The 25758-nt window shown below is 42.6% G+C and overlaps 1 protein-coding gene across 2 annotated transcripts in view; it reads left to right on the top strand.

The window, feature by feature from the left end:
* LOC135050312 (cell surface glycoprotein CD200 receptor 1-like) overlaps positions 1 to 25493 on the top strand; it is a 56265-nt gene extending 30772 nt beyond the window's left edge. Inside the window, exons 2-7 of one of the 2 annotated variants that reach the window (XM_063956715.1) lie at positions 2153 to 2455; positions 14237 to 14500; positions 17119 to 17163; positions 18178 to 18268; positions 22961 to 23018; positions 24538 to 25493. In XM_063956715.1, coding sequence (XP_063812785.1) covers positions 2153 to 2455; positions 14237 to 14500; positions 17119 to 17163; positions 18178 to 18268; positions 22961 to 23018; positions 24538 to 24666 — 890 coding nt within the window. In that variant the 3' untranslated portion in view covers positions 24667 to 25493. The remainder of the gene's footprint in view (positions 1 to 2152; positions 2456 to 14236; positions 14501 to 17118; positions 17164 to 18177; positions 18269 to 22960; positions 23019 to 24537) is intronic. The other variant, XM_063956716.1, reaches the window with a different exon arrangement.
* The last annotated feature ends 265 nt before the right edge of the window (positions 25494 to 25758 follow it).

Genomic DNA, 25758 nt, shown 5'->3' with positions numbered 1-25758 from the left:
CTGTCACCTTTTACATTGATTCAGCGTCCAGACATTACCCTCCACGATATCACCCACTCTATCCATTATTAGCCATCTCAGCCAGGTGCTGTGTTGCGGAGTCAGGGCCTCTGGGGATCTGGGCGCGGCTGTGGTCGGGGAGGCACTTCTGTGACATCACGCGCAGAGGAGGCTTCGGGGCTCAGAGAGTATGCGGCGCAGGGAGGGCTATGAAAGCCTTCCGCTGCATCGCTTTCATACACATCTATGCCGGTGGCCGCAGCAGCTTTTATTCCACCTGCACCGCGGCTAGGGAGTGGAGATTGTTGATGCCAGAGGGGGCAGGCAGACTGGCAGCAGGACATAGGACGCTGCAGTAAAAGGATTTTTTTCCCTACCTACAGCTCAGAGACTTGCTGCAGATGCAGTGGCATACCCTCCAGCTGTACCTTTTTGGCAGGTACAGGACCTTTTTTTATGGTCTGTACCAATTTCTGGCTCTCCAAACTCCCATTAAAAGTATAGGAAAAGGGGCGTGGTCACGCCGCTGTACCTGCCACTGGCTACGCCCCCTTTTCGAATTTGTACCGATTTTTATGTGTAAATTGTTGGAGGATATGTTGCTGCAGATGCAGTGGGCCTATTTTGGGGTCTGGGCCTGGAGCTACAGCTCCATCAGCCCCATTGTTAATCCTGTTCTGGGAACACACCGCAGCCAAAGGGCAGAGCCTCCCATTGGATGTAACCTGTGTGGGAGGGCGTTTCTTGCCCAATCAGCTGTGGACTGGGTGTGATAGACCTGCTGCTAACCCAATGAGAGCTCCTAGCCACGCCCAGCGTTATCCATGCAGTCACAGAGTGACAGATCTGGGCTATTATATAGGAGATAGGATAGCAACAATACAGTTTTAATGAATACTGTAGGTATCATGTGTGTAAGTATGACACGTCTGTGTGCACAAATACGGGCATATTTATCAGAATTATTTTTACTTAAATAATTTGAAAAAGGGAGTTTTCACACCATTTTCACATTATTTTAGTATCACCAGAATGTACTAAAGGGGAGAATTAGCAAAATTCCCCTCCAAGTCCTTAAATTCACATTGCAGATTGCATTTCCCATGGGAAATTTGATCTGCCCGAACTAACTAAAAGAAATTATAAATAAGAAAGAAAAACACCGGAGGGAGCCCTGTGATAATAACGCCATCTTGATATAGTGTTATCTAGGTTTCCCTCTGGTTCCCTGATTCCTGCACAGTCTTCTCTGCCTGCTGGCAGTGAAGGCTGAGCTGGGATCCAGCCCCTGTGATTAGCCATGCATGTCTGATAGACCACAGGCTGCTCACTGTATAAAAAAAAAAAAGTGATACCTGCACCCAGAGACCTATGATCGGTGATCCCAAGAGGGAAGCCAGTCATTGGAGCACTGTGTTCCTGCTGTGACCCCCGGTGCAGTAAAAGTGATGCACTTTACACCGGGGGGGGGGGGTAACAGAGCAGCACAGGATCCGATAACCAGCTGCCCTCACTGGATTACAGATCATTATTGATTATTTTCAATCCTGCAATGTTACTTAGTAATACATTTTTACATATTAGTCTTTAAGATTAAAGGTTAGTTAATGAACTGTTCTCATATTGGGGGTAATTCTGAGTTGATCGCAGCAGGAAAGTTTTTAGCAGTTGGGCAAAACCATGTGCACTGCAGGGGAGGCAGATATAACATGTGCAGAGAGAGATAGATTTGGGTGGGGTGAGTTCAATCTGCAATCTAAATTGCAGTGTAAAAATAAAGCAGCCTGTGTTTACCCTGCACAGAAATAAAATAACCCACCCAAATCTAACTCTCTCTGCACATGTTATATCTGCCACACCTGCAGTGCACATGGTTTTGCCCAACTGCTAAAAAATTTCCTGCTGCGATCAACTTGGAATTACCCCCATTGTTTCTGAAGTCTCAGGAGCCTAGATATTCTATATTTAATCCTGCTTTTTCGTGTCCAAACTAACTATTACACTGATAGGAATAATCTTAGGCCTTAGTATTATTTGGGAAAGTTGGTTGTTGGGGTAGATTTTATTTTCTTTCTTTTCTCTATGTGTATAACATTTTTGAATAAAAAATACATCATCTCATAAAAATAAACATTCTTTTATTCTGTTACAGATATCTCATCTGTTTGTGCTGGAAACAATACGGTTCTAGATTGTAAACACCAACCAGGAGACAAGTTACTTATGGTTACATGGAAGCTCCACCGCCTGGATCGCTCTCACTGTTATATGTCCGTCATCAGAGAAGAGAACCAAACATACAACAACTGCAGCAATCGGATGCGTCTGAAGTTGGGTGGAAACCGGGTGTCTCTCAGGATAGACAACAGCACCATCTCCGATGAGGGAAATTACACCTGTGAGATTGTAAACCAGACAGGAACGTATAGCAGCACAGTTACGCTACAAGTATTAGGTAAGAGATCCGGTTTATTGTTCTTATGCTGATTTAGTTATAAATAAATGGGGGAGGGGCTACTGTACGTCACAGTAACAAAGTAAATCCAAAGGGATATATTGGGGCAGATTCAATTAAATGCAATAGTGTTCCGGTGGCTACACACTATAACACGCAGAAGGAGCATTCTGCTTATAGCTTATAGCCAGACTGTGACTATCCACAATCCACAATTAAAGGAATTAATGGAGATATCGATAGCTGCAAATAGTTGTAGCCTGGCTTGCTATGCAGCAAGATGTGTTGCATCATGCCGCATCGCAGTGAGATGAGCATTGCAACATCTGTATGTCATATTTAAGTTACTAAATAAAGGATTCTTTTGCTCACACCTGTAGGCCAGTGATCGGGGCTTCTCCAGTGGCGATATGGGATGTGGGTCATTAGATAAACCCAAATGGTTCATATGCAAAAGGACGACATGAAAAAGGTAGACAATGGAAAAGGTCGGCAGGGTCAAAAGGTCATCACGGAAATGGTCAACACAATAATAAAATTGACACAATTTTTTTTCCGTAGTATTTTGTCGCTTTTCTGCCTAAAAAAAAACCCCATTAGTGTACATTGTCCCCTCGTATTGGCTCGCTTTGCTCTCCATGCTTCGGGCAAGGTTACTATTGCCAATCGCGGTCCACAGGGATGGGAAAGTATGAAAAAGTCGGAAAAAATAAAAAATAGAACCAATAAAATTGTGTCAACCATACAGTAACATAGAATTTGAAACATACAATGTGACGGCAGATAAGAACCACTTGGCCCATCTAGTCTGCCCCTTTTTTTTTTACCATATTTTTATCTCAAACCTTATTTGATCCTTATTTCTATGTAAGGATATCCTTATGTCTATCCCATGCATGTTTAAATTGCTCTACTGTCTTAGCCTCTACCACCTCTGATGGGAGGCTATTCCACTTGTCCACTACCCTTTCTGTGAAATAATTTTTCCGCAAATTTCCCCTGAACCTCCCCCCCTCCAGTCTCAGTGCATGTCCTCGTGTCCTATTGCTTCTCTTCATTTGGAGAATGTTTCCCTCCTGGACTTTGTTAAAACCCTTCATATATTTGAAAGTTTCTATCATGTCCCCCCTTTCCCTTCTCTGCTCCAAACTATACATATTGAGATTTCTTAGTCTTTCTGGGTATGTTTTGTGATGTAGGCCATGCACCATTTTAGTTGCCCTCCTTTGTACAGTCTCTAATGTATTAATATCCTTTTGAAGATATGGCCTCCAGAACTGAACACCGTATTCTAGATGAGGCCGTACCAATGACCTGTACAGTGGCATTATTACTTCTTTCTTTCTGCTGCTGATTCCTCTCCCAATGCAGCCAAGCATCTGACTAGCCTTCCTCATTGCCTTGTTACATTGCTTACCTGCCTATAAGTCATCTGAAATAGTGACTCCTAGATCCCTTTCCTCCTCAGTAGTTTCCAGTATTGTGCCATCTCCTATATAATAGCCCAGATCTGTGACTCTGTGCCTGTGTGTATAACGCTGGGTGGAGTCACAGCGCTGGGCTAATAGATAGGACCCATACCCGAGATCTGCGGCCTGCCGCAGGAGTAGCTCAGGAGAATAGAGCAATGCAGGACCCAGGCGTGCAAGGAGGGGGGAGCGGTGACTCAGCGGTGCAGGGAGGGGGCGGCAGCTGTCCGTCTGTCATCCGTCTCTCCCTGTCCTCGGAGCGGCGGCTGTGCACATAGGGAGCCCCTGCAACGGGAATAGCAGCAGCAACATTGGTGCCGCGTGACAATCGCAGGACAATCGCAGCGCTCCACCGGCGTCTGCTCAGCGTGCTATTCAGCACAGAGCAATGCACAGCAGCAGTCACCCTCTCTGGCCCGTAAACCCTGTGCGCCCATTGAGGCCCCGGCTCCTGCACACCTGCTGCAGAAGGGACGGTGTGGCCCCTGACCTTTGCGCAGCCCATCCACGCCTTCTTCTGGTGCAGCAGGTTCCCTGTCAGAGCCCCCAACTCCTGCGTCCGCAGAGGGGGGAGGGGGAGCGGTGTGGGGTGAGGAAAATACAGCAGCAGCAGAGGAGGGGGAAGTGTCACACAGGGCCTGCCTAACCCCTCTCTGGTGCCAGCTCACACCCTGCCCACCAGTCATGCAGCACCCCCCCCACCAGAGAGAGGGGGAGGGGTATGCTGTGGACTACTGCCAGGCTGTCTGGGGCTGAGGATGTCCTCCCCTCACTGCTCAGGGCACACATTGCAGCACTGGGTGCAGGGAGTGTCACACCTTCTATGTTGCCACCTCCATATTTGGTGCCATTCTGCTGTGGACAATGGTGTTGCCCGGTCACTTGGGCTGGGGCAAGCCCCCACATGGCATCTAATTCGCCCCTCACCCACCCGCAGCGCCCCCGGACCCCCATCCCCCGCACCTGCCCATCACCCACCCGCGGAACCCCCGCACATGCCCCTCCCCCACCCTCTGCACCCCCGCAACCGCTCCGTCTTCCTCCGACGCACCTGCCCCTCCCCCATCCGCAGCACCCCCGCACCCACCCCTTCCCCACCCACGACGGCTCCGGACCCACTACCCCACCGTGACACCCCTGCACCCACCTCTAAACCAGCCACAGTGCCTCCGGACCACCTTCCCGATCTGCTGCACCCCCGCAACTGCCCCTCCCCCACCCGCAGTGCATCCGGAACCCCTGCCTTATCCGCAACAGCCCTGCACCTGTCCCTCCACCACCCATTTCACCCCCACCCCTCAGCCACCCACAACGCATCCGGACCCCCTCCCCCATCCATGGCACCCACTACCCTGCCCCTTCCTGTCGCAAGGGGCTACACCCCCTTCATCTGACGCCCTTTTGTCATGCAATTTTTAACCACTATCAAAAGTAGGAATGCAGTTGATACTCCAAATAATACAAATATTGAATTCAAGCAAGGCGTGCAGGGGTTAAGGGGGTGCAGCCCCTTGCGACGGTGTGAAGAGTGCCCGTAGGGCACGAAGAGTCACCTAGTTAATACTATATTTAGCCTTTGGATTTTTGAGACCCAAGTGCATGATTTTGCATTTTTTGGCATTAAACTATAATTGCCACTCTCTTGACCATTCCTCTAGTCTTCCTAGATCCTCAATCATAAGTTTTATCCCCCCCTGGTGTGTCTACCCTGTTGCATACCTTTTTGTCATCTGCAAAAAGGCATACTTCCTCTTTAATGCCATTTGCAATGTCACTAATAAATATATTAAAAAGCACTGGTCCAAGTACAGATCCCTGGGGTACTCCACTGGTAACATTTCCTTCCTGTGAATGCACTCCATTTAACACAACTCTCTGTTTTCTATCCTGCAACCAGGATCTTATCCATTCAATAATCCTAGTATCCAATGCCAAGCTTCCAAGTTTATTTAGCAGTCTGTGGTGTGGAACAGTGTCAAAAGCCTTACTAAAGTCTAGATAAACTATATCCACGGCTTCACCTTTTTCCATCACTTTAGTCATACAGTCAAAAAAGTCAATAAGATTTGTTTGACATGATCTCCCCCCAGTGAATCCATGCTGTTTGGGATCCTGTAAATTGCTGGATTTGAGATCATCTACAACTCTTTCTTGTAAGAGTGTTTCCATCAATCTCCCTACTACTGATGTAAGACTCACTGGTCTGTAGTTGTTTGCCTCTTCCTTGCTTCCACTTTGGTGCAGTGGGACTACGCTTGTGCTTTTCCAGTCCTCTGGAATTACTCCTGTAGCTAATGCCTGGTTGAATAATGTTGTCAATGGTGCTACCAGCACCTCTTTAAGTTCTTTTAGTATCCTTGGATGTATCCCATCTGGCCATATAGATGTGTCCACTTTTAGCTTTGAAAGTTCTGTTAGGACCTTCTCCACTGTAAATGTTTTATTTTCCTGAATATCCCTGCAACTTAACTGTGGCCCCTTCCCCTCTCTTTCAGTTCATTATCATCCAGTCTATATTAGCAGCAGACACAGTACGGTAGTCCACGGCTGTACCTACCTCTGTGTCGGCACTCGGCAGGCCATCCATAATTGTATACCACCTACCCGTGTTTTTTTTTTTCTTTCTTCTTTATACATACTACATCTCATTATCATCCAGTCTATATTAGCAGCAGACACAGTACGGTAGTCCATGGCTGTAGCTACCTCTGTGTCGGCACTCGGCAGTCCATCCATAATTGTATACCACCTACCCGTGGTTTTTTTTTTCTTTCTTCTTTATACATACTACATCTCATTATCATCCAGTCTATATTAGCAGCAGACACAGTACAGTACGGTAGTCCACGGCTGTAGCTACCTCTGTGTCGGCACTCGGCAGTCCATCCATAATTGTATACCACCTACCCGTGGTTTTTTTTTTCTTTCTTCTTTATACATACTACATCTCATTATCATCCAGTCTATATTAGCAGCAGACACAGTACAGTACGGTAGTCCACGGCTGTAGCTACCTCTGTGTCGGCACTCGGCAGTCCATCCATAATTGTATACCACCTACCCGTGTTTTTTTTTCTTTCTTCTTTATACATACTACATCTCATTATCATCCAGTCTATATTAGCAGCAGACACAGTACGGTAGTCCACGGCTGTAGCTACCTCTGTGTCGGCACTCGGCAGTCCATCCATAATTGTATACCACCTACCCGTGTTTTTTTTTTCTTTCTTCTTTATACATACTACATCTCATTATTATCCAGTCTATATTAGCAGCAGACACAGTACAGTACGGTAGTCCACGGCTGTAGCTACCTCTGTGTCGGCACTCGGCAGTCCATCCATAATTGTATACCACCTACCCGTGGTTTTTTTTTTCTTTCTTCTTTATACATACTACATCTCATTATCATCCAGTCTATATTAGCAGCAGACACAGTACAGTACGGTAGTCCACGGCTGTAGCTACCTCTGTGTCGGCACTCGGCAGTCCATCCATAATTGTATACCACCTACCCGTGGTTTTTTTTTTCTTTCTTCTTTATACATACTACATCTCATTATCATCCAGTCTATATTAGCAGCAGACACAGTACAGTACAGTAGTCCACGGCTGTAGCTACCTCTGTGTCGGCACTCGGCAGTCCATCCATAATTGTATACCACCTACCCGTGGTTTTTTTTTTCTTTCTTCTTTATACATACTACATCTCATTATCATCCAGTCTATATTAGCAGCAGACACAGTACAGTACGGTAGTCCACGGCTGTAGCTACCTCTGTGTCGGCACTCGGCAGTCCATCCATAATTGTATACCACCTACCCGTGGTTTTTTTTTTCTTTCTTCTTTATACATACTACATCTCATTATCATCCAGTCTATATTAGCAGCAGACACAGTACAGTACGGTAGTCCACGGCTGTAGCTACCTCTGTGTCGGCACTCGGCACTCCATCCATAATTGTATACCACCTACCCGTGTTTTTTTTTTCTTTCTTCTTTATACATACTACATCTCATTATCATCCAGTCTATATTAGCAGCAGACACAGTACAGTACGGTAGTCCATGGCTGTAGCTACCTCTGTGTCGGCACTCGGCAGTCCATCCATAATTGTATACCACCTACCCGTGGTTTTTTTTTCTTTCTTCTTTATACATACTACATCTCATTATCATCCAGTCTATATTAGCAGCAGACACAGTACGGTAGTCCACGGCTGTAGCTACCTCTGTGTCGGCACTCGGCAGTCCATCCATAATTGTATACCACCTACCCGTGGTTTTTTTTTTCTTTCTTCTTTATACATGCTACATCTCATTATCATCCAGTCTATATTAGCAGCAGACACAGTACAGTACGGTAGTCCACAGCTGTAGCTACCTCTGTGTCGGCACTCGGCAGTCCATCCATAATTGTATACCACCTACCCGTGTTTTTTTTTTCTTTCTTCTTTATACATACTACATCTCATTATCATCCAGTCTATATTAGCAGCAGACACAGTACGGTAGTCCACGGCTGTAGCTACCTCTGTGTCGGCACTCGGCAGTCCATCCATAATTGTATACCACCTACCTGTGGTTTTTTTTTCTTTCTTCTTTATACATACTACATCTCATTATCATCCAGTCTATATTAGCAGCAGACACAGTACAGTACGGTAGTCCACGGCTGTAGCTACCTCTGTGTCGGCACTCGGCAGTCCATCCATAATTGTATACCACCTACCCGTGTTTTTTTTTTTCTTTCTTCTTTATACATACTACATCTCATTATCATCCAGTCTATATTAGCAGCAGACACAGTACGGTAGTCCACGGCTGTAGATACCTCTGTGTCGGCACTCGGCAGTCCATCCATAATTGTATACTAGTATCCATCCATCTCCATTGTTTACCTGAGGTGCCTTTTAGTTGTGCCTATTAAAATATGGAGAACAAAAATGTTGAGGTTCCAAAATTAGGGAAAGATCAAGATCCACTTCCACCTCGTGCTGAAGCTGCTGCCACTAGTCATGGCCGAGACGATGAAATGCCAGCAACGTCGTCTGCCAAGGCCGATGCCCAATGTCATAGTACAGAGCATGTCAAATCCAAAACACCAAATATCAGTAAAAAAAGGACTCCAAAACCTAAAATAAAATTGTCGGAGGAGAAGCGTAAACTTGCCAATATGCCATTTACCACACGGAGTGGCAAGGAACGGCTGAGGCCCTGGCCTATGTTCATGGCTAGTGGTTCAGCTTCACATGAGGATGGAAGCACTCAGCCTCTCGCTAGAAAAATGAAAAGACTCAAGCTGGCAAAAGCAGTAGCACCGCAAAGAACTGTGCGTTCTTCGAAATCCCAAATCCACAAGGAGAGTCCGACTCCAATTGTGTCGGTTGCGATGCCTGACCTTCCCAACACTGGACGTGAAGAGCATGCGCCTTCCACCATTTGCACGCCCCATGCAAGTGCTGGAAGGAGCACCCGCAGTCCAGTTCCTGATAGTCAGATTGAAGATGTCAGTACACCAAGATGAGGAGGATATGGGTGTTGCTGGCGCTGGGGAGGAAATTGACCAGGAGGATTCTGATGGTGAGGTGGTTTGTTTAAGTCAGGCACCCGGGGAGACACCTGTTGTCCGTGGGAGGAATATGGCCACTGACATGCCTGGTGAAAATACCAAAAAAAATCAGCTCTTCGGTGTGGAAGTATTTCAACAGAAATGCGGACAACAGGTGTCAAGCTGTGTGTTGCCTTTGTCAAGCTGTAATAAGTAGGGGTAAGGACGTTAACCACCTCGGAACATCCTCCCTTATACGTCACCTGCAGCGCATTCATAATAAGTCAGTGACAAGTTCAAAAACTTTAGGCGACAGCGGAAGCAGTCCACTGACCAGTAAATCCCTTCCTCTTGTAACCAAGCTCACGCAAACCACCCCACCAACTCCCTCAGTGTCAATTTCCTCCTTCCCCAGGAATGCCAATAGTCCTGCAGGCCATGTCACTGGCAATTCTGACGAGTCCTCTCCTGCCTGGGATTCCTCCGATGCATCCTTGAGTGTAATGCCTACTGCTGCTGGCGCTGCTGTTGTTGCTGCTGGGAGTCGATGGTCATCCCAGAGGGGAAGTCGTAAGCCCACTTGTACTACTTCCAGTAAGCAATTGACTGTCCAACAGTCCTTTGCGAGGAAGATGAAATATCACAGCAGTCATCCTGCTGCAAAGCGGATAACTGAGGCCTTGACAACTATATTGGTGTTAGACGTGCGTCCGGTATCCGCCGTTAGTTCACAGGGAACTAGACAATTTCTTGAGGTAGTGTGCCCCCGTTACCAAATACCATCTAGGTTCCACTTCTCTAGGCAGGCGATACCGAGAATGTACACGGACGTCAGAAAAAGACTCACCAGTGTCCTAAAAAATGCAGTTGTACCCAATGTCCACTTAACCACGGACATGTGGACAAGTGGAGCAGGGCAGGGTCAGGACTATATGACTGTGACAGCCCACTGGGCAGAGGAGGGAACACATACACTGAGTGGTACACCCACGGTGTTACCAGAGCGTCCACAGCTATTGCCTGAGGGTCCCTTGACCTGGCGCAATACCTGTCCAGTTTTTTGTTGAGGCGGGACGTCATCATGTCCACCTTTGGTTTTTCCCAACGGTTCACAATCATGTGGAAGACTTCCATATGAAGTCCCCACTCTCCCGGGTGGAGGTCGTGCCTGCTGCAGCATCTCGCAAACGCCAACTCTTTCCTAGGCAGGCTACGCTTTGTATCACCGCTTTCCAGAATACGCACACAGCTGAAAACCTCTTACGGCAACTGAGGAAGATCATCGCGGAATGGCTTACCCCAATTGGACTCTCCTGTGGATTTGTGGCATCGGACAACGCCAGCAATATTGTGTGTGCATTAAATATGGGCAAATTCCAGCACGTCCCATGTTTTGCACATACCTTGAATTTGGTGGTGCAGAATTTTTTTAAAAACGACAGGGGCGTGCAAGAGATGCTGTCGGTGGCCAGAAGAATTGCGGGACACTTTCGGCGTACAGGCACCACGTACAGAAGACTGGAGCACCACCAAAAACTACTGAACCTGCCCTGCCATCATCTGAAGCAAGAAGTTATAACGAGGTGGAATTCAACCCTCTATATGCTTCAGAGGTTGGAGGAGCAGCAAAAGGCCATTCAAGCCTATACAATTGAGCACGATATAGGAGGTGGAATGCACCTGTCTCAAGCGCAGTGGAGAATGATTTCAACGTTGTGCAAGGTTCTGATGCCCTTTGAACTTGCCACACGTGAAGTCAGTTCAGACACTGCCAGCCTGAGTTAGGTCATTCCCCTCATCAGGCTTTTGCAGAAGAAGCTGGAGACATTGAAGGAGGAGCTAACACGGAGCGATTCCGCTAGGCATGTGGGACTTGTGGATGGAGCCCTTAATTCGCTTAACAAGGATTCACGGGTGGTCAATCTGTTGAAATCAGAGCACTACATTTTGGCCACCGTGCTCGATCCTAGATTTAAAGCCTACCTTGGATCTCTCTTTCCGGCAGACACAAGTCTGCTGGGGTTGAAAGACCTGCTGGTGAGAAATTGTCAAGTCAAGCGGAATGCGACCTGTCAACAACATCTCCTCCTTCACATTCTCCCGCAACTGGGGGTGCGAGGAAAAGGCTCAGAATTCCGAGCCCACCCGCTGGCGGTGATGCAGGGCAGTCTGGAGCGACTGCTGATGCTGACATCTGGTCCGGACTGAAGGACCTGACAACGATTACGGACATGTCGTCTACTGTCACTGCATATGATTCTCTCACCATTGAAAGAATAGTGGAGGATTATATGAGTGACCGCATCCAAGTAGGCACGTCACACAGTCCGTACTTATACTGGCAGGAAAAAGAGGAAATTTGGAGGCCCTTGCACAAACTGGCTTTATTCTACCTAAGTTGCCCTCCCACAAGTGTGTACTCCGAAAGAGTGTTTAGTGCCGCCGCTCACCTTGTCAGCAATCGGCGTACGAGGTTACATCCAGAAAATGTGGAGAAGATGATGTTCATTAAAATGAATTATAATCAATTCCTCCGCGGAGACATTGACCAGCAGCAATTGCCTCCACAAAGTACACAGGGAGCTGAGATGGTGGATTCCAGTGGGGACGAATTGATAATCTGTGAGGAGGGGGATGTACACGGTGATATATCGGAGGATGATGATGAGGTGGACATCTTGCCTCTGTAGAGCCAGTTTGTGCAAGGAGAGATTAATTGCTTCTTTTTTGGTTGGGGTCCAAACCAACCCGTCATATCAGTCACAGTCGTGTGGCAGACCCTGTCACTGAAATGATGGGTTGGTTAAAGTGTGCATGTCCTGTTTATACAACATAAGGGTGGGTGGGAGGGCCCAAGGACAATTCCATCTTGCACCTCTTTTTTCTTTAATTTTTCTTTGCGTCATGTGCTGTTTGGGGAGTGTTTTTTGGAAGGGCCATCCTGTGTGACACTGCAGTGCCACTCCTAGATGGGCCAGGTGTTTGTGTCCGCCACTAGGGTCGCTTATCTTACTCACACAGTTACCTCATTGCGCCTCTTTTTTTCTTTGCGTCATGTGCTGTTTGGGGAGTGTTTTTTGGAAGGGCCATCCTGCGTGACACTGCAGTGCCACTCCTAGATGGGCCAGGTGTTTGTGTCGGCCACTAGGGTCGCTTATCTTACTCACACAGCTACCTCATTGCGCCTCTTTTTTTCTTTGCGTCATGTGCTGTTTGGGGAGGGTTTTTTGGAAGGGCCATCCTGCGTGACACTGCAGTGCCACTCCTAGATGGGCCCGGTGTTTGTGTCGGCCACTAGGGTCGCTTATCTTACTCACACAGCTACCTCATTGCGCCTCTTTTTTTCTTTGCGTCATGTGCTGTTTGGGGAGGGTTTTTTGGAAGGGCCATCCTGCGTGACACTGCAGTGCCACTCCTAGATGGGCCAGGTGTTTGTGTCGGCCACTAGGGTCGCTTATCTTACTCACACAGCTACCTCATTGCGCCTCTTTTTTTCTTTGCGTCATGTGCTGTTTGGGGAGGGTTTTTTGGAAGGGACATCCTGCGTGACACTGCAGTGCCACTCCTAGATGGGCCCGGTGTTTGTGTCGGCCACTAGGGTTGCCCAGCTTAGTCATCCAGCGACCTAGGTGCAAATTTTAGGACTAAAAATAATATTGTGAGGTGTGAGGTATTCAGAATAGACTGAAAATGAGTGTAAATTATGGTTTTTGAGGTTAATAATACTTTGGGATCAAAATGACCCCCAAATTCTATGATTTAAGCTGTTTTTTAGTGTTTTTAAAAAAAAACACCCGAATCCAAAACACACCCGAATCCGACAAAAAAAATTCGGTGAGGTTTTGCCAAAACGCGGTCGAACCCAAAACACGTCCGCGGAACCGAACCCAAAACCAAAACACAAAACCCTAAAAATTTCCGGCGCTCATCTCTAGTGACTATGGCCTATAAATCCAAATCTCTCCTCATTGCACCATGTCCTTAGCCAAACATTGAAGTTTCTGATGCGATGAGTTCTGTCTTCCCCTCTGTGTACTGGCAATACTTCTGAAAAGGATACAGTGGTTGCCACCTGCTTCAGAGCAGTCCCTAACTTCCTAAATTCATCTTTTACAGCCATGAGTTCAGCATTTACCAGGTTATTTGTCCCTAGGTGGACAATGACATCCACCTCCCCATCTTGCGCTCTTTATCCCTTGGAGATGTGGCTCCAGGTAAGCACCTTACTTGTTTCTCTATGTCATGTGCATTTCCCTGATGTATTCCTATAATAATGGAATCTCCCAAGAAGTGCAGTCCTGTTTGGAGATGCAATTTTCCTGTTCCTTCTCCTGTTCATATAGTTATTAGATGTCCCCATATCCTCCTTTTCTGTAGTGCCTCTATATGTGTGTCAATTATTGTCATGTCGATTATTTGAACCTGTCGAACTTTTGTGATGGACGGCCATAAGATCACCCCTGTAATAAGAAAAATAATTTTTTAGACAGAATTTAACAAAATAGTAATGCAATTACAAATATCATTAAATTATTTTTTCAAAAACTACTACTCATGAATTACAAAGGAAAAATATTCCCAATGGGGTGAACATAGCGTTATCAGAAATCACCTATGAGATACGTGTCATGTATAATAGTCTTGGCCGCAGAACTCCTTATTGATGTCTCATATCCTTGTGGGGGATGGAAGTATTATCCAGTACATGTTATTCTATGCAGAGTTACATTGGGTTCTCAGACTCTTTGTTTTACTTTTAGCTGAACCTTTGGTATTAATAACGCTAAGCCAGTCCGGGTCTCTAGAGTGCCGAGCTATTGGTGGGAATCCAGCTGCAGGTATCTCATGGACCTCCGAGTCCTACAATGATATAAAAAGTAGGAATTACACAGAGGGAAACAGAACCACTACAGTGATCAGCACCTACAGACCAAGAGACGGGAATGTGACAGAAGCCACCTGTGTCGTCTCCCACCCAACGTTTACGGATCCTGTCAGAAGAACCATAACCATTCCTGTTGTGGGTATGTAGCTATATATCTAATTCCTTGTATGTCTAAGAGACCGTTTACTCATTAATGCTCATATTTTCCTATAATGTAGTATCGGTTACTCAAACTCACATTTTATAATGGGGCAGGTGTCATTATTGCATGAAGTCAGCTGCATTTATAGTGCTGGAAAATAATAATTTACAGCATAAGTACACTTTATTGTACACACAAACAATCATAGTTTTGCAGCCATAAGATACATTACATTGCCCCCTTTATATAAGATATTAATGCTGATTGGCCGGCTAGCTCTGGTGGTAATGCCTACACTGCTTGCAGTTTGGGGGTATTGAAACTGACACCTTTCACCAGCTGTTTAAGTTTTCAATTTCAACTCTAACCTGCTACAGTATAAAGAAAATGTATTTATTATTGATTTATTAATAGTTTCTTATATAGCGCAGCAAATTAATTTGCTCTTTACAATTGGAAACTACAGTGAAAGAACAAGACTGGGTAATAACAGACTGTCATAGAGGTAGGAAGGCCCTGCTCACCAGCTTACAATCTATGCTGTGCGTGGGATGCTGGGAATGGTTAGAGTTGACTGTTGTATAGTAGAAGCTAAGGTGTATCTGCTGTGTAGGAACTAAACATTAATTGGCGCTGTGTGACATCTACCTTTGGACGCACACATTGAATGGAGAATAATTCAAACTTTGTTGTGTTAAAACACATATGACACACTTCTAGACATGTTTGTGATGCAAATAGGGGATACTCCAGGAGAGTAGGCAACTATGACTAAGGAATAGTGTAAGTACTGTATTTCCTGCCTTTTATATTTTGTAACATTAAAGCCTGCACAAAGCTATAACTGCCACAAGGTGGCTCTCTAACACAAGCAGAAAGCACATTCATAAAATCCTCAAGTAAAAGTTGGGCAACTCTTACAAAACTGTGCCATGAAATATGTACTCATTCTGCAATGGTCTCTGTGAACATTTTGACCTGAAATGCTCCCAATTTTACCCCGGCCTACCAGTTCTATTTATAACTATAAACTCCTAGAAGTGCAAATGCACATGTGCAGAATAGCATGTCTTGAAATAGCAAAGCAAAATTAGGGCTTGAAAATGTTATGCACCCCTAGGAAATGCCGCTGTCTGCCGCCAAGCTCAATTTGTGCAAAATTTTGCTATGATTCAGTTTTACTTCAGGACATTGACAATCACTTAAATGCATTCTGTGGGAGAAAATTGCTGGAAATAAAATAGAAACAACTGGAAATGGTTATAACTTTGTGAGCTGTATATTAATTTATTATTAATAAGAAATAGTTATTAAAAGCTGAATAGTATATTTGCTTCAGTATTATATGATAATACCTATAGCGCTAGGGAAAGTATGGAGAAGAAGCAGGCTCCGTCACAAAATCAATAATAGGTTAAGGGCCCGATAATAGGTTAAGCCTTGGGCAGGGGGGGGGTACTTAAGACAGGGGGTCCCGGGGGTAGGGGGGTGTATATTAGACTGTGCATAACCCCTAACATGACCCATTCCAGGAGGGACAAAATGCTCTCTACCTGGACTTCCCACTTAATATATGATTGGCGTCACCTGTGTTGAACAATTTCATTCATAAGAAAGGTTTCAACAGAGGTGATTACAATCATAAATTAAGAGGGAAGTTCAGGTAGAGAGCATTATGTCCCTCCGGGAATGGGTCATGTTGAGAAGTATGGATTGTGTATATTAAATTTAAACCATGGTGTATATTAGATTTAAACTAATAGTTTAATAATTCCAGAGTACTGTTTATAGCTCCACCGAATTGAGAGACAACTATTTTATAAAGTTTTCCTGTAGTGGAACAAAGACAACTTAACCTTAAAATACACATACAAAAATAAAATCTATAATTTATCTTGCAAGAATGTAATAGCAGCCTCTGCGCTACTTACACACTGGGACAGGACTCAGGAGGATACTCTGTGTGTGTCTTTCTCTTGAGCCGAATGCTCTCACTAGATAACAAGTTACACAGAACCCTGACACCCAGGCGGGGAGGAGGGGAAGCTGGGATGCCTGGGTCACTTACAGCTCTCTCCCCCATCCTATCTCTTCTTTGTCGGTATCTCATTAAACCTGATACTCCTGTGCCTCTGCCTGCACTGCGTGCTGTCCCGCTCACATTCTGGCTGGCTGGATCTGCTGCTGCACAAGAGGGAGAACTAGTGATGTCCGTGTGCTCCACCCGGGGGGCCCCCTGACAGAGGGGGTCCTGGGGAACAGTATGCCCTGCACTCCCCACCTCCTTAATTTGGCTATGAATAGGTTGCACAATAAGGTAGACGTAAAGTAAATTAATGCAACAATCTGACCCACTTAGGAGCGGTTGCCTCTATAGGGATCAGTGATCTCTATGTTATAGTCTGACTCTCCTCAACTTTCTGTACCTACCATGAAATAGAATGGAGAAGACACAGAATATGCTGAGACCATTGTAAGCATGGCCAAAAGTAATGGGAATGAATGAATAACACCATATTTCATTGATATACAACATTATGCAGAAAGGAACAGAATTACAATCGGCTTAGTTTTGGATTTAATCAACATGTGTGTAACAGTGCGATATATTTCAGATTGGGAAAATCAAGCTAATAATTCAAAGAAAGGATTTCAAAAAGGTATTATATGTGTTTTAATACTTTTTCTGATAACAAAAATTTCAAAAACAACTGATGAACACATTACTGCCATGAAAGTAAATTTTACAAATGTTATAAATGTGGGTGAGGCAATAAAAGTTTTTATGTTTATTGATACCAGATTCAGTTTTTGAATTCCTTTGTTAAATGTGCTTCTTTCAATGGTATCGTATAAATGTGGTTTAAAATAAAAAAAAATCATCTCCTGATTAATTCAGTAAATACTGTAACTGATTTATAAACTTACAATCCAGTATAAAAAACACAAATTGGTGTAAATAACTCAGTGAATACTATATTAATAATACTTATTTGTTAAATGACCTTTATTTACAGTAAAAATAAAAATGCAAACACCAAATAAACACACACTCCCTCTACTGGTGCAATCCCAAATTGCCAACCAGGAGGGGCTCCGCTTACAGTACATGACAAATGTGTGGCGCTTCATCCACAATTTTTTTTCTGGAAGGCATGTAACATAATTTTTCCACCTCCATGCCGAAGTTTCACACTACACCGCAACTCCTGCCATTTCTAAATGTAGTAATGAACCGCTGACATTTTACCTGAAAGATGCAAATTCAAGAATCTACAAATAAATGAAAAATACAAGCATGTAGTGTTACATTTATTTCTACAGATTAGTTTTTATACTGTTCAGTCGATTTAACATTTTGGGTGAGATTCAAATGATATATCACGCCCAATTTCCTTTCTAAAATGATCTCCGTTATCTCGCATATTGCGCCCATAGTAATCAGGTTTAGCTGTGTAAAGGGTTTGGTGCCTCGCTAATCAGGGGTTAGTGAGCTGAAATAATAATACAACGTCTCTGAGGGTAGAAACAGAATGGGTGTGGAAAGGGGTGAAAGGATTTGAATCCCGCCCTTTGTGTGATGTAATATATTTTTTGCTATTTTTTTTTATAGTTTATTTTTTCTGGTCTAGCCTGATCATATTTATATCATTTCCTAAATCTTATTCTTTCAGGAGAATATAATATTTGGTGGGTGTCTGCGCCAATCCTCATCCTTGTATTCGCTATAGTGATAATTATGTCCTGGCAACATACAAGACTCAGGTAATGTGCACAATTTATATTGAATTTTTATTACATTGATATACTTATGCATAAAATATTTGTTAGCTTCCTATGATTATTTAAATTATTTGACAGTGACATTCTTCATAATCATAAATGTAACATAGAAACATAGAAACATAGAATTTGTCGGCAGATAAGAACCACTTGGCCCATCTAGTCTGCCCCTTATTTTTTTATTTTTTTTATTTTTGTTTATCACTAACCTTATTTGATCCTTATTTCTTTGTAAGGATATCCTTATGTCTATCCCATGCATATTTAAATTGCTCTACTGTCTTAGCCTCTACCACCTCTGATGGGAGGCTAACCACCTCTGATGGGAGGCTAGTCCTAATAATAAATAAACAGAAAATCCTAAAAATAAGCAGAAAACTACTGTAGTAATAATAATAAGTAGAAATTCCTAATAATAACCAGAATATAAAGCTTAGCTGTAGTCCTAATAACAAACATAAATTACTAATGAGAAATCTAATAATAAGCAGAAATTCCTAAAATAAGTGGTATAGCAAGCATAAATGTATTCCTAATAATAAGCAGAAATCTAGTCCTAATAATATGCAATAATTCCTAATAATAAGCAGAAATCTAGTACTAATAATATGCAATAATTCCTAATAATAAGCAGAAATCTAGTCCTAATAATAAGCAGATATTCCTAAAATAAGTAAAATATTAAGCAGAAATATAGTCCTAATAAAAAACATATAGTATTAATAATAAGTAAAATAATAAGCAGAAAAATACACAAAAATGCTTATAAGCAGAAGTATAAGCAGAAATCTATTCCTAATAAGCCACATTTTTTTATAATAAGCAAAAATCTAGTCTTAATAATAAACAGAAATTCCTAAATTAAGTAAAATATTAAGCAGAAATATAGTCCTAATAAAAAACTGAAATATAGTATTAATAATAACTAGAATAATAAGCAGAATTTCCTAATAATAAGCAGAAATACTATGCAGAAATCTAGTCCTAATAATAAGCAGCAAATCCTAACAATAAGTAGAAATTCCTAATAAAAACAGTATAAAAAGCAATATTCTAGTCCTAATAAAAAGCAGAAATTACTAATAATAAGCAGAATAATAATCTTAGATATAGCCTAAGTAATAAGCAAAAATAACTAATAATAAATAGAATAATCACCAAGAAACTAGTCCTAATAATAAGCAGATATTCCTAATAATAACCAAATAATAAACATATATCGAGTCCTAATAATAAGCAGAAATTGCTAATAATCAGTAGAATAATAAGCAAAAATCTTGTCATAGAAACACAGATTTTGATGACAGATCCATTCGGCCCATATAGTGTGCCCCTTTTTTTTATCCTTTTGGGAAACTCAACCCTCTTTGAGTTCTTTGTAAGGATATTTATATGCTTATCTCAAGCATATTTAAATTGCTCTATAGTCTTAGCCTCTACCACCTCTGATGGGAGGCTATTCCTCTTATCCACTACCCTTATTGTGAAGTAATTTTTCCTTAAATTTTCCCCTGAACCTCCCTCCATCCAGTCTCAGTGTATATCCTCGTGTTCTAATACTCTTCTTCATTTGAAGAATGTTTCCCTCCTATACCTTCAAAAAAGCCTTGATACATTTGAAAGCCTCAATCATGTCCCCCTTTCCCTTCTCTGATGCAAACTATACACGTCAAGTTCTTTCATGGGTCTATTTATGAAGCAGTGAAAAGAGTGGAGAAGTGAGCCAGTGAAGTAGTTGCCCATGGCAGCCAATCGGCTGCTCTGTATAATTTTCTAGAATGCAAACTATAAATGTTACTTCAATGCTGATTAGTCGCCATGGGCAACTTCTTTACTTTTCTTTACTTCTGTACATTCAGTTAGAAGCTACTGGAGTCAGAAATCCATTATTTCTCTACGGAATACCTTTATTACATACTGACAAGTAGGAATACTGCCTTTAGTCAGTGTAAATACATTTGCCCCACAGATGTTTGCGTGCGGTTAAAATGTGCTTCTATGTTTCCATGCATGCTACTCTTCCAGTGTGTAACCCTCTTGGGAAAGACTGCAAGGTGTGACTCATCCTACAATAACATGATAATACAGTACACTATATATGATACAAAATAGCAAAAAGGACTAAGCACAGAAAAGTGCATTTAGCTAGGTGGTAATGAACTGATCTAGAGTAGAATCCCATTAGGCATGTAATGTACAGAGAAAATACAGAAATTAAAGTGTATTTACATTGTATGCATTGATTAATCTTAAGATGTATCCAGCTCAAAACTAATAGTATTTATACCCGACCTACTGTATGCCAGTTATTAAATAGTTATACAGTTATTCGATAGTCTATAGGTCGACGCCATATGGTCGACAGGCATTAGTTTGCCAGGATCAAAAGGTCAACATGGAAATGGTCGACACACTTTTTTATGTTTTATTGGTGTCATTTTGTGGGACTTGATAGTGTTAGTGATAACTGTATGTAATTTAATATATTGAAGTATATGCACCAGAGAGAGTCTTGATAATTATGAATACATGCTAAAGTTACTTTTTTTCTATATAAAATTAAATTAAATTGCAATACTTTACATTTTCTCCTGTGGGGTTCAAATATACATTTTCTTTCTTTCAGTAGTCCAGATGGAAATGTCAGATAATGTGTATTATTCTTTATTTATAAGCAGCGCTGTTTATTGAGTGAATCTTGATTCAGATAATTAACACACAGTACAGGTAAAATAAGGTAAACTTGGCCCAAATACACAGCTGTACATTGTAACATAGTGTATGTCCTAATAAAGGTACAGAGATAGAGATATGCTGCATTCAGACTGCAAATGCCGGATCCTACCCGGTAAGACAAACGTGTACTTACCGGGTGGGATCCGGCATTTGCACTCCGCTGCTGGCTTTCCGACCCGGCAATATACCGGGTCGGTTGCCATAGCAGCGGAGGGAGCAGCAGCAGCAGGGGCGGGGGTGGAGGCGGCGCCGGGGGATGAGCTCATCTCCTGCGCCGCCTCTCCCTATGCTGTGAATGGGAACCGTGTCGCATCGACACAGCTCCCATTCACACCGCACCTGACCCGGTAATCAACCCGGGTAAAACCCTTCTTTTTTACCGGGTTGATTTACCGGGTCAGGCGACCCGCTAAATCGGCCAGTGTGCTTTCACATCGCACACTGACCCGGTTCGACACGGCAATATGCCTTGTCGGTACCGGGTTATTTGTGTGATGTGAAAGGGGTATTAGTGACTCATACAGTGTTTGCTGAGATAAAATCTTATGGGTCCTCCAACTAGGTTAGGGTTTTCCCCCAAAATGTGTCTTCTCCACGGCTATATATTATTTCAATAATTTTGGTCTACAGAATGATATGAGCTAAACTCACTATGCTGCACAATTTTCAAAGCCACAGCGTCTTCAGCAGGTCCACGCCTGAATTTAAAGGGGCAATTGTGTTAAATTCAAATCCAGGCCTGTGTTGTGTTGAATATAATTGCCTCTTTGACTGCAGGTGTCTGATCTCTATTCATTAAGGAGATGGTACATACTTGGAATCTTGGGGATACATTGTTGAAAGGTCAATTTTAATTGATTTAAAATCAATCTAAAGTGATGTTTTTCGCACATTTAGCAACATTTAAAAAATCAATATAAAAAATACTCTGCTAGTGAATGTGCACGTTACAGCCTGAAACATAACAACGATTTTTATATCGACCTTTAGTAAATTTACCCCCTGGAGAGAGTGGTATCCGGATGAAAGATAGACAGTGTCTAGTGAAACAGTCAATAGATAGACACAATGAGCCAAATGTAATAGAGTGAGAGTTTCAAAAAGTGAGAGATTTGGTAAGGATTTGCCGTTTTTTTAAAGTGGCAATCATTTACACAGCAAGATCAACTTGGTTTTGCAGTATAAATGATTGCCGCTTTAAAAATAACCTGAAAAACCTTACCACATCTCTCACTTTCTGAAACTCTCACTCTATTACATTTGGCCCCATATCTTAGACTGACATTAGGTTGACAGGGGTCAAAAGGTCGACATGAAAAAGGTAGACACTACAAAAGGTCAACAAGGTCAAAAGGTCGACATGAAAATGGTAGAAATAAAAAAAGTAGACAGTTTTTGAAAAAATGTTTACATGTTTTTTGACTATTTCATACATTCTCTATCCATGTCGGCATAGAGCTGGTTATAAACCTTGTGTCGAGTCACCGAGCCTGAAGCGTGGCGAGCGAATGTCTTTTTCTACAATTGGGGGTCCCAGATGACAAAACTATCCACAAAAATGACAAAAATGCAAAAAAAAAATGGTGCCTAACTTTTTTGTGTCAACCATTTTCATGTCGAACTTTTGACCCTGTCGATCTTTTGTACTGTCTACCGTTTTCATGTTGACCTTCTGACCATGTCTACCTAATGTCTGTCTAACATATGGTGTCTATCTATCGACTGTCCTATCTATCATCCCACACCTGAGAGAATAACATCTTGGTCTGCAAAACCGTATGATTACCTGTAACCCAGCAACAGTAGAAGCAGGATATCATAGAACAGCATTTACATTGCAGGTTTGTACATATGTACAGTTGCAAGTTATATATATATATATATATATATAGTCATAAAAATGTAAAAATATCACATGCTCATATTTTTATTCACCAGGCCTTGTCTAGGTATGGAAAAGGACAACACCGAAGACGTGCAAGAAAATCCCAATGTGGTGAGGGCAAATAGGATGCTACTGAAATGTTCTCCTACAGTAACACACAAAAAAGTTGCATTTGTACATTTGTCTCCAAATACGTGGCATCTAGTCAGGTTTATGTGAACTTGGTTCGTTTTATTAAATTACAAAAACATTAATTCAATATCCCCAAAATGTAATCTGGGAATGGACAGCTCCCCATAGGACGGAAGATGTTTACAGATTACATCACACCCCCAATCTCAGAAAGAAAGAGATAAGAGGATTGCGTGATTCCTCAGTTGGTGTTAGTGTGAAACATTGCACATATTATCACTTATTATTCACATATTATCTATACAGTATAGGGGCATGTGGTATCAATATTGTAGCTATCAAATAACTACTGTATTCTATAAAAAAGTTGGGGCAGCAGAATACTCCCTATCTTAGCATCCAGTACTCTACACAAATAAAGTGAGATAGTAAGACACTGCGTCCACTCATACAACACACTGTATAAGACTAGGGGGAGGGGGGCTGTGTTATTTCCTCACAGTAATTAAGAGCTCAAGAGAACATACACGGTACAACTGTCACTAATAACAAGATACAGAAATGATGCTGATTGGATAAGGGAACAGGATAAGTAGTCTATACTCAGAGCACTAGGAGCTGGATGAGGCTCAATGGATCAATAGTGTAATGGTCGACACTTATACCCCTTTCACACCACCTGAGGCAGGAGGCACCCGGGGGGCCTGACACAGGAGGTCCCAGGGCAGTGGTGAATTTATTAGGCACGTGTCTAGGGGCAGCACTTGCCAGGGGGCAGCATTTGGATGCTTGTTTGGTACTGTCTGACCGAAATTTACCAGTAACTGCAAAATATTTCCACTCTACTGTACCATACGGCATCTTGTGTGGAGTATAAATGGGTACGACTGCCCCTGTAAGCTGTCCTACTTCGTAAATATGTATAAATAATTACAAATAAAAACAAAATGTTACAGTTCATGGCTTTTTTATTATTAAATTGCCAATCATCTAATGAGGGCTTATAACCGATCAATTTAAATATTAAAACTAGGCAGAGGTGGGCAGCCATTACTGTTGTGCCGAGGGGTGCCATGACCCCTAAATTCGCCCCTGTCCCAGGGTCACATGATCTCCATGCGCCGCCCGTCCACACACAGTTAACGGAAAACGGGTTGCATCGAACCGGTTCCTGTTCACAAAGCACAGCGAGAACACATGTTCAACCCTGCTGGCTACCCGAGTTGGAATACCGGGTCACTCAACCCGGATTATTCCAACTGGGCCCTTTCACACCGCACAGCAACATGGGTAATGCGCACTCACGTGCAATAACGTGTTCAAAGCTGGCGGTGTGAAAGGGGTATTATTAGGATGACAGGTACGTAAGGTACTGTACTGAGAGCATGTCCTAATGTGTTACAAATACAATGTATAAATTTGGAATGTTGGTTGGTGATTAACGTGAATCTGTTATTCATTTGTTACTGACTAATGTGAATATATATTTTATTGTCAGATTATAGAAGAGGTGGAGCCGTACGCAAGTTTCACCCAAAAAGTGAATACAATTTATAATTCTACAAACGAACTCTCAGATGAGAAAAAGTGGACATCAGACAACTGGACTCAGAAGGACTATTGCTGAGGTCCCCGCGTGTCACCTGTACATAGTGTTCTAATATCTAAATTATTTGTGTTGTTTATTGTATCTATCTATCTATCTATCTATCTATCTATCTATCTATCTATCTATCTATCTATGTGTATATATATATATATATATATATATAGCTATATATATAGCCTCACTCACTCACTCACTCACTGATTTGACTGACTCATCACTAATTCTCTTACTTCCCGATATGTTAGGAAGCTGAAATGTAACATAGGTATCTTCAGGTGGGAAATAGGAAAACTACACAATTAGAATTTTACTAAACCTCCCCTAAGGGAATGAAAAGGGGGGTTGACATAATGACGACATTACCGATGCATGGCTTGCGTTGCGGGAATGATAACGCCCAAACGGATCAACATTTGGATTGCACCTCCAGTATGTAGAATGTAATAAACAACAAAAATGGTCCTGTTACTTTTTACCGTATCTGCTACCACCAAGAACCATGGATTCATATTCACTTACATTAAGACGCCTCAAATTTACAACTCTATACTGTAGATTTACCAAATTATTAACACTCATTTATATGTACAACCATGAATATCAGAAACTCCCGTGCGAAGAACGAGTGGAACAGCTAATATATATATAACAGTCCAGACCCGACACTCCAACAGAGCAGCTGAACCCCAAATCCAATAGCTTGCTTGTGTGCACTCCTGGGGTATGGCAACCCCCTGTATATGTGGAAGAACGAGGCGGCACTCCAAGACTTATGAATAAATACATTTTAGTGCACACTACAAAGTGCAGGCATTACTAAATACTTATACTTTAATATAATTACTAAATACACTGGTAATGCCTGCACTTTGTAGTGTGCACTAAAATGTATTTTATCATAAGTCTTGGAGTGCTGCCTCGTTCTTCCACACACACATAATATATAAATATCACAGAAATGTTCAATATTTACTATGGATCCAAATGATGTAACACTCGGGGTTACGTGGCTGTTGGTAGGTGGGAACAGAGTGGTCTCATGACTGTACACCTAATACATCAGCCAATACCTCCAGTGGATGAATAGTGAAAAACATAATTCAATACTTG

The sequence above is a fragment of the Pseudophryne corroboree genome, chromosome 2 (assembly GCF_028390025.1).
Source record: "Pseudophryne corroboree isolate aPseCor3 chromosome 2, aPseCor3.hap2, whole genome shotgun sequence".
NCBI lineage: Eukaryota > Metazoa > Chordata > Amphibia > Anura > Myobatrachidae > Pseudophryne > Pseudophryne corroboree.
Note: the sequence above shows the minus strand (reverse complement) of the source record. Positions and strands in the feature narration are given on the sequence as shown.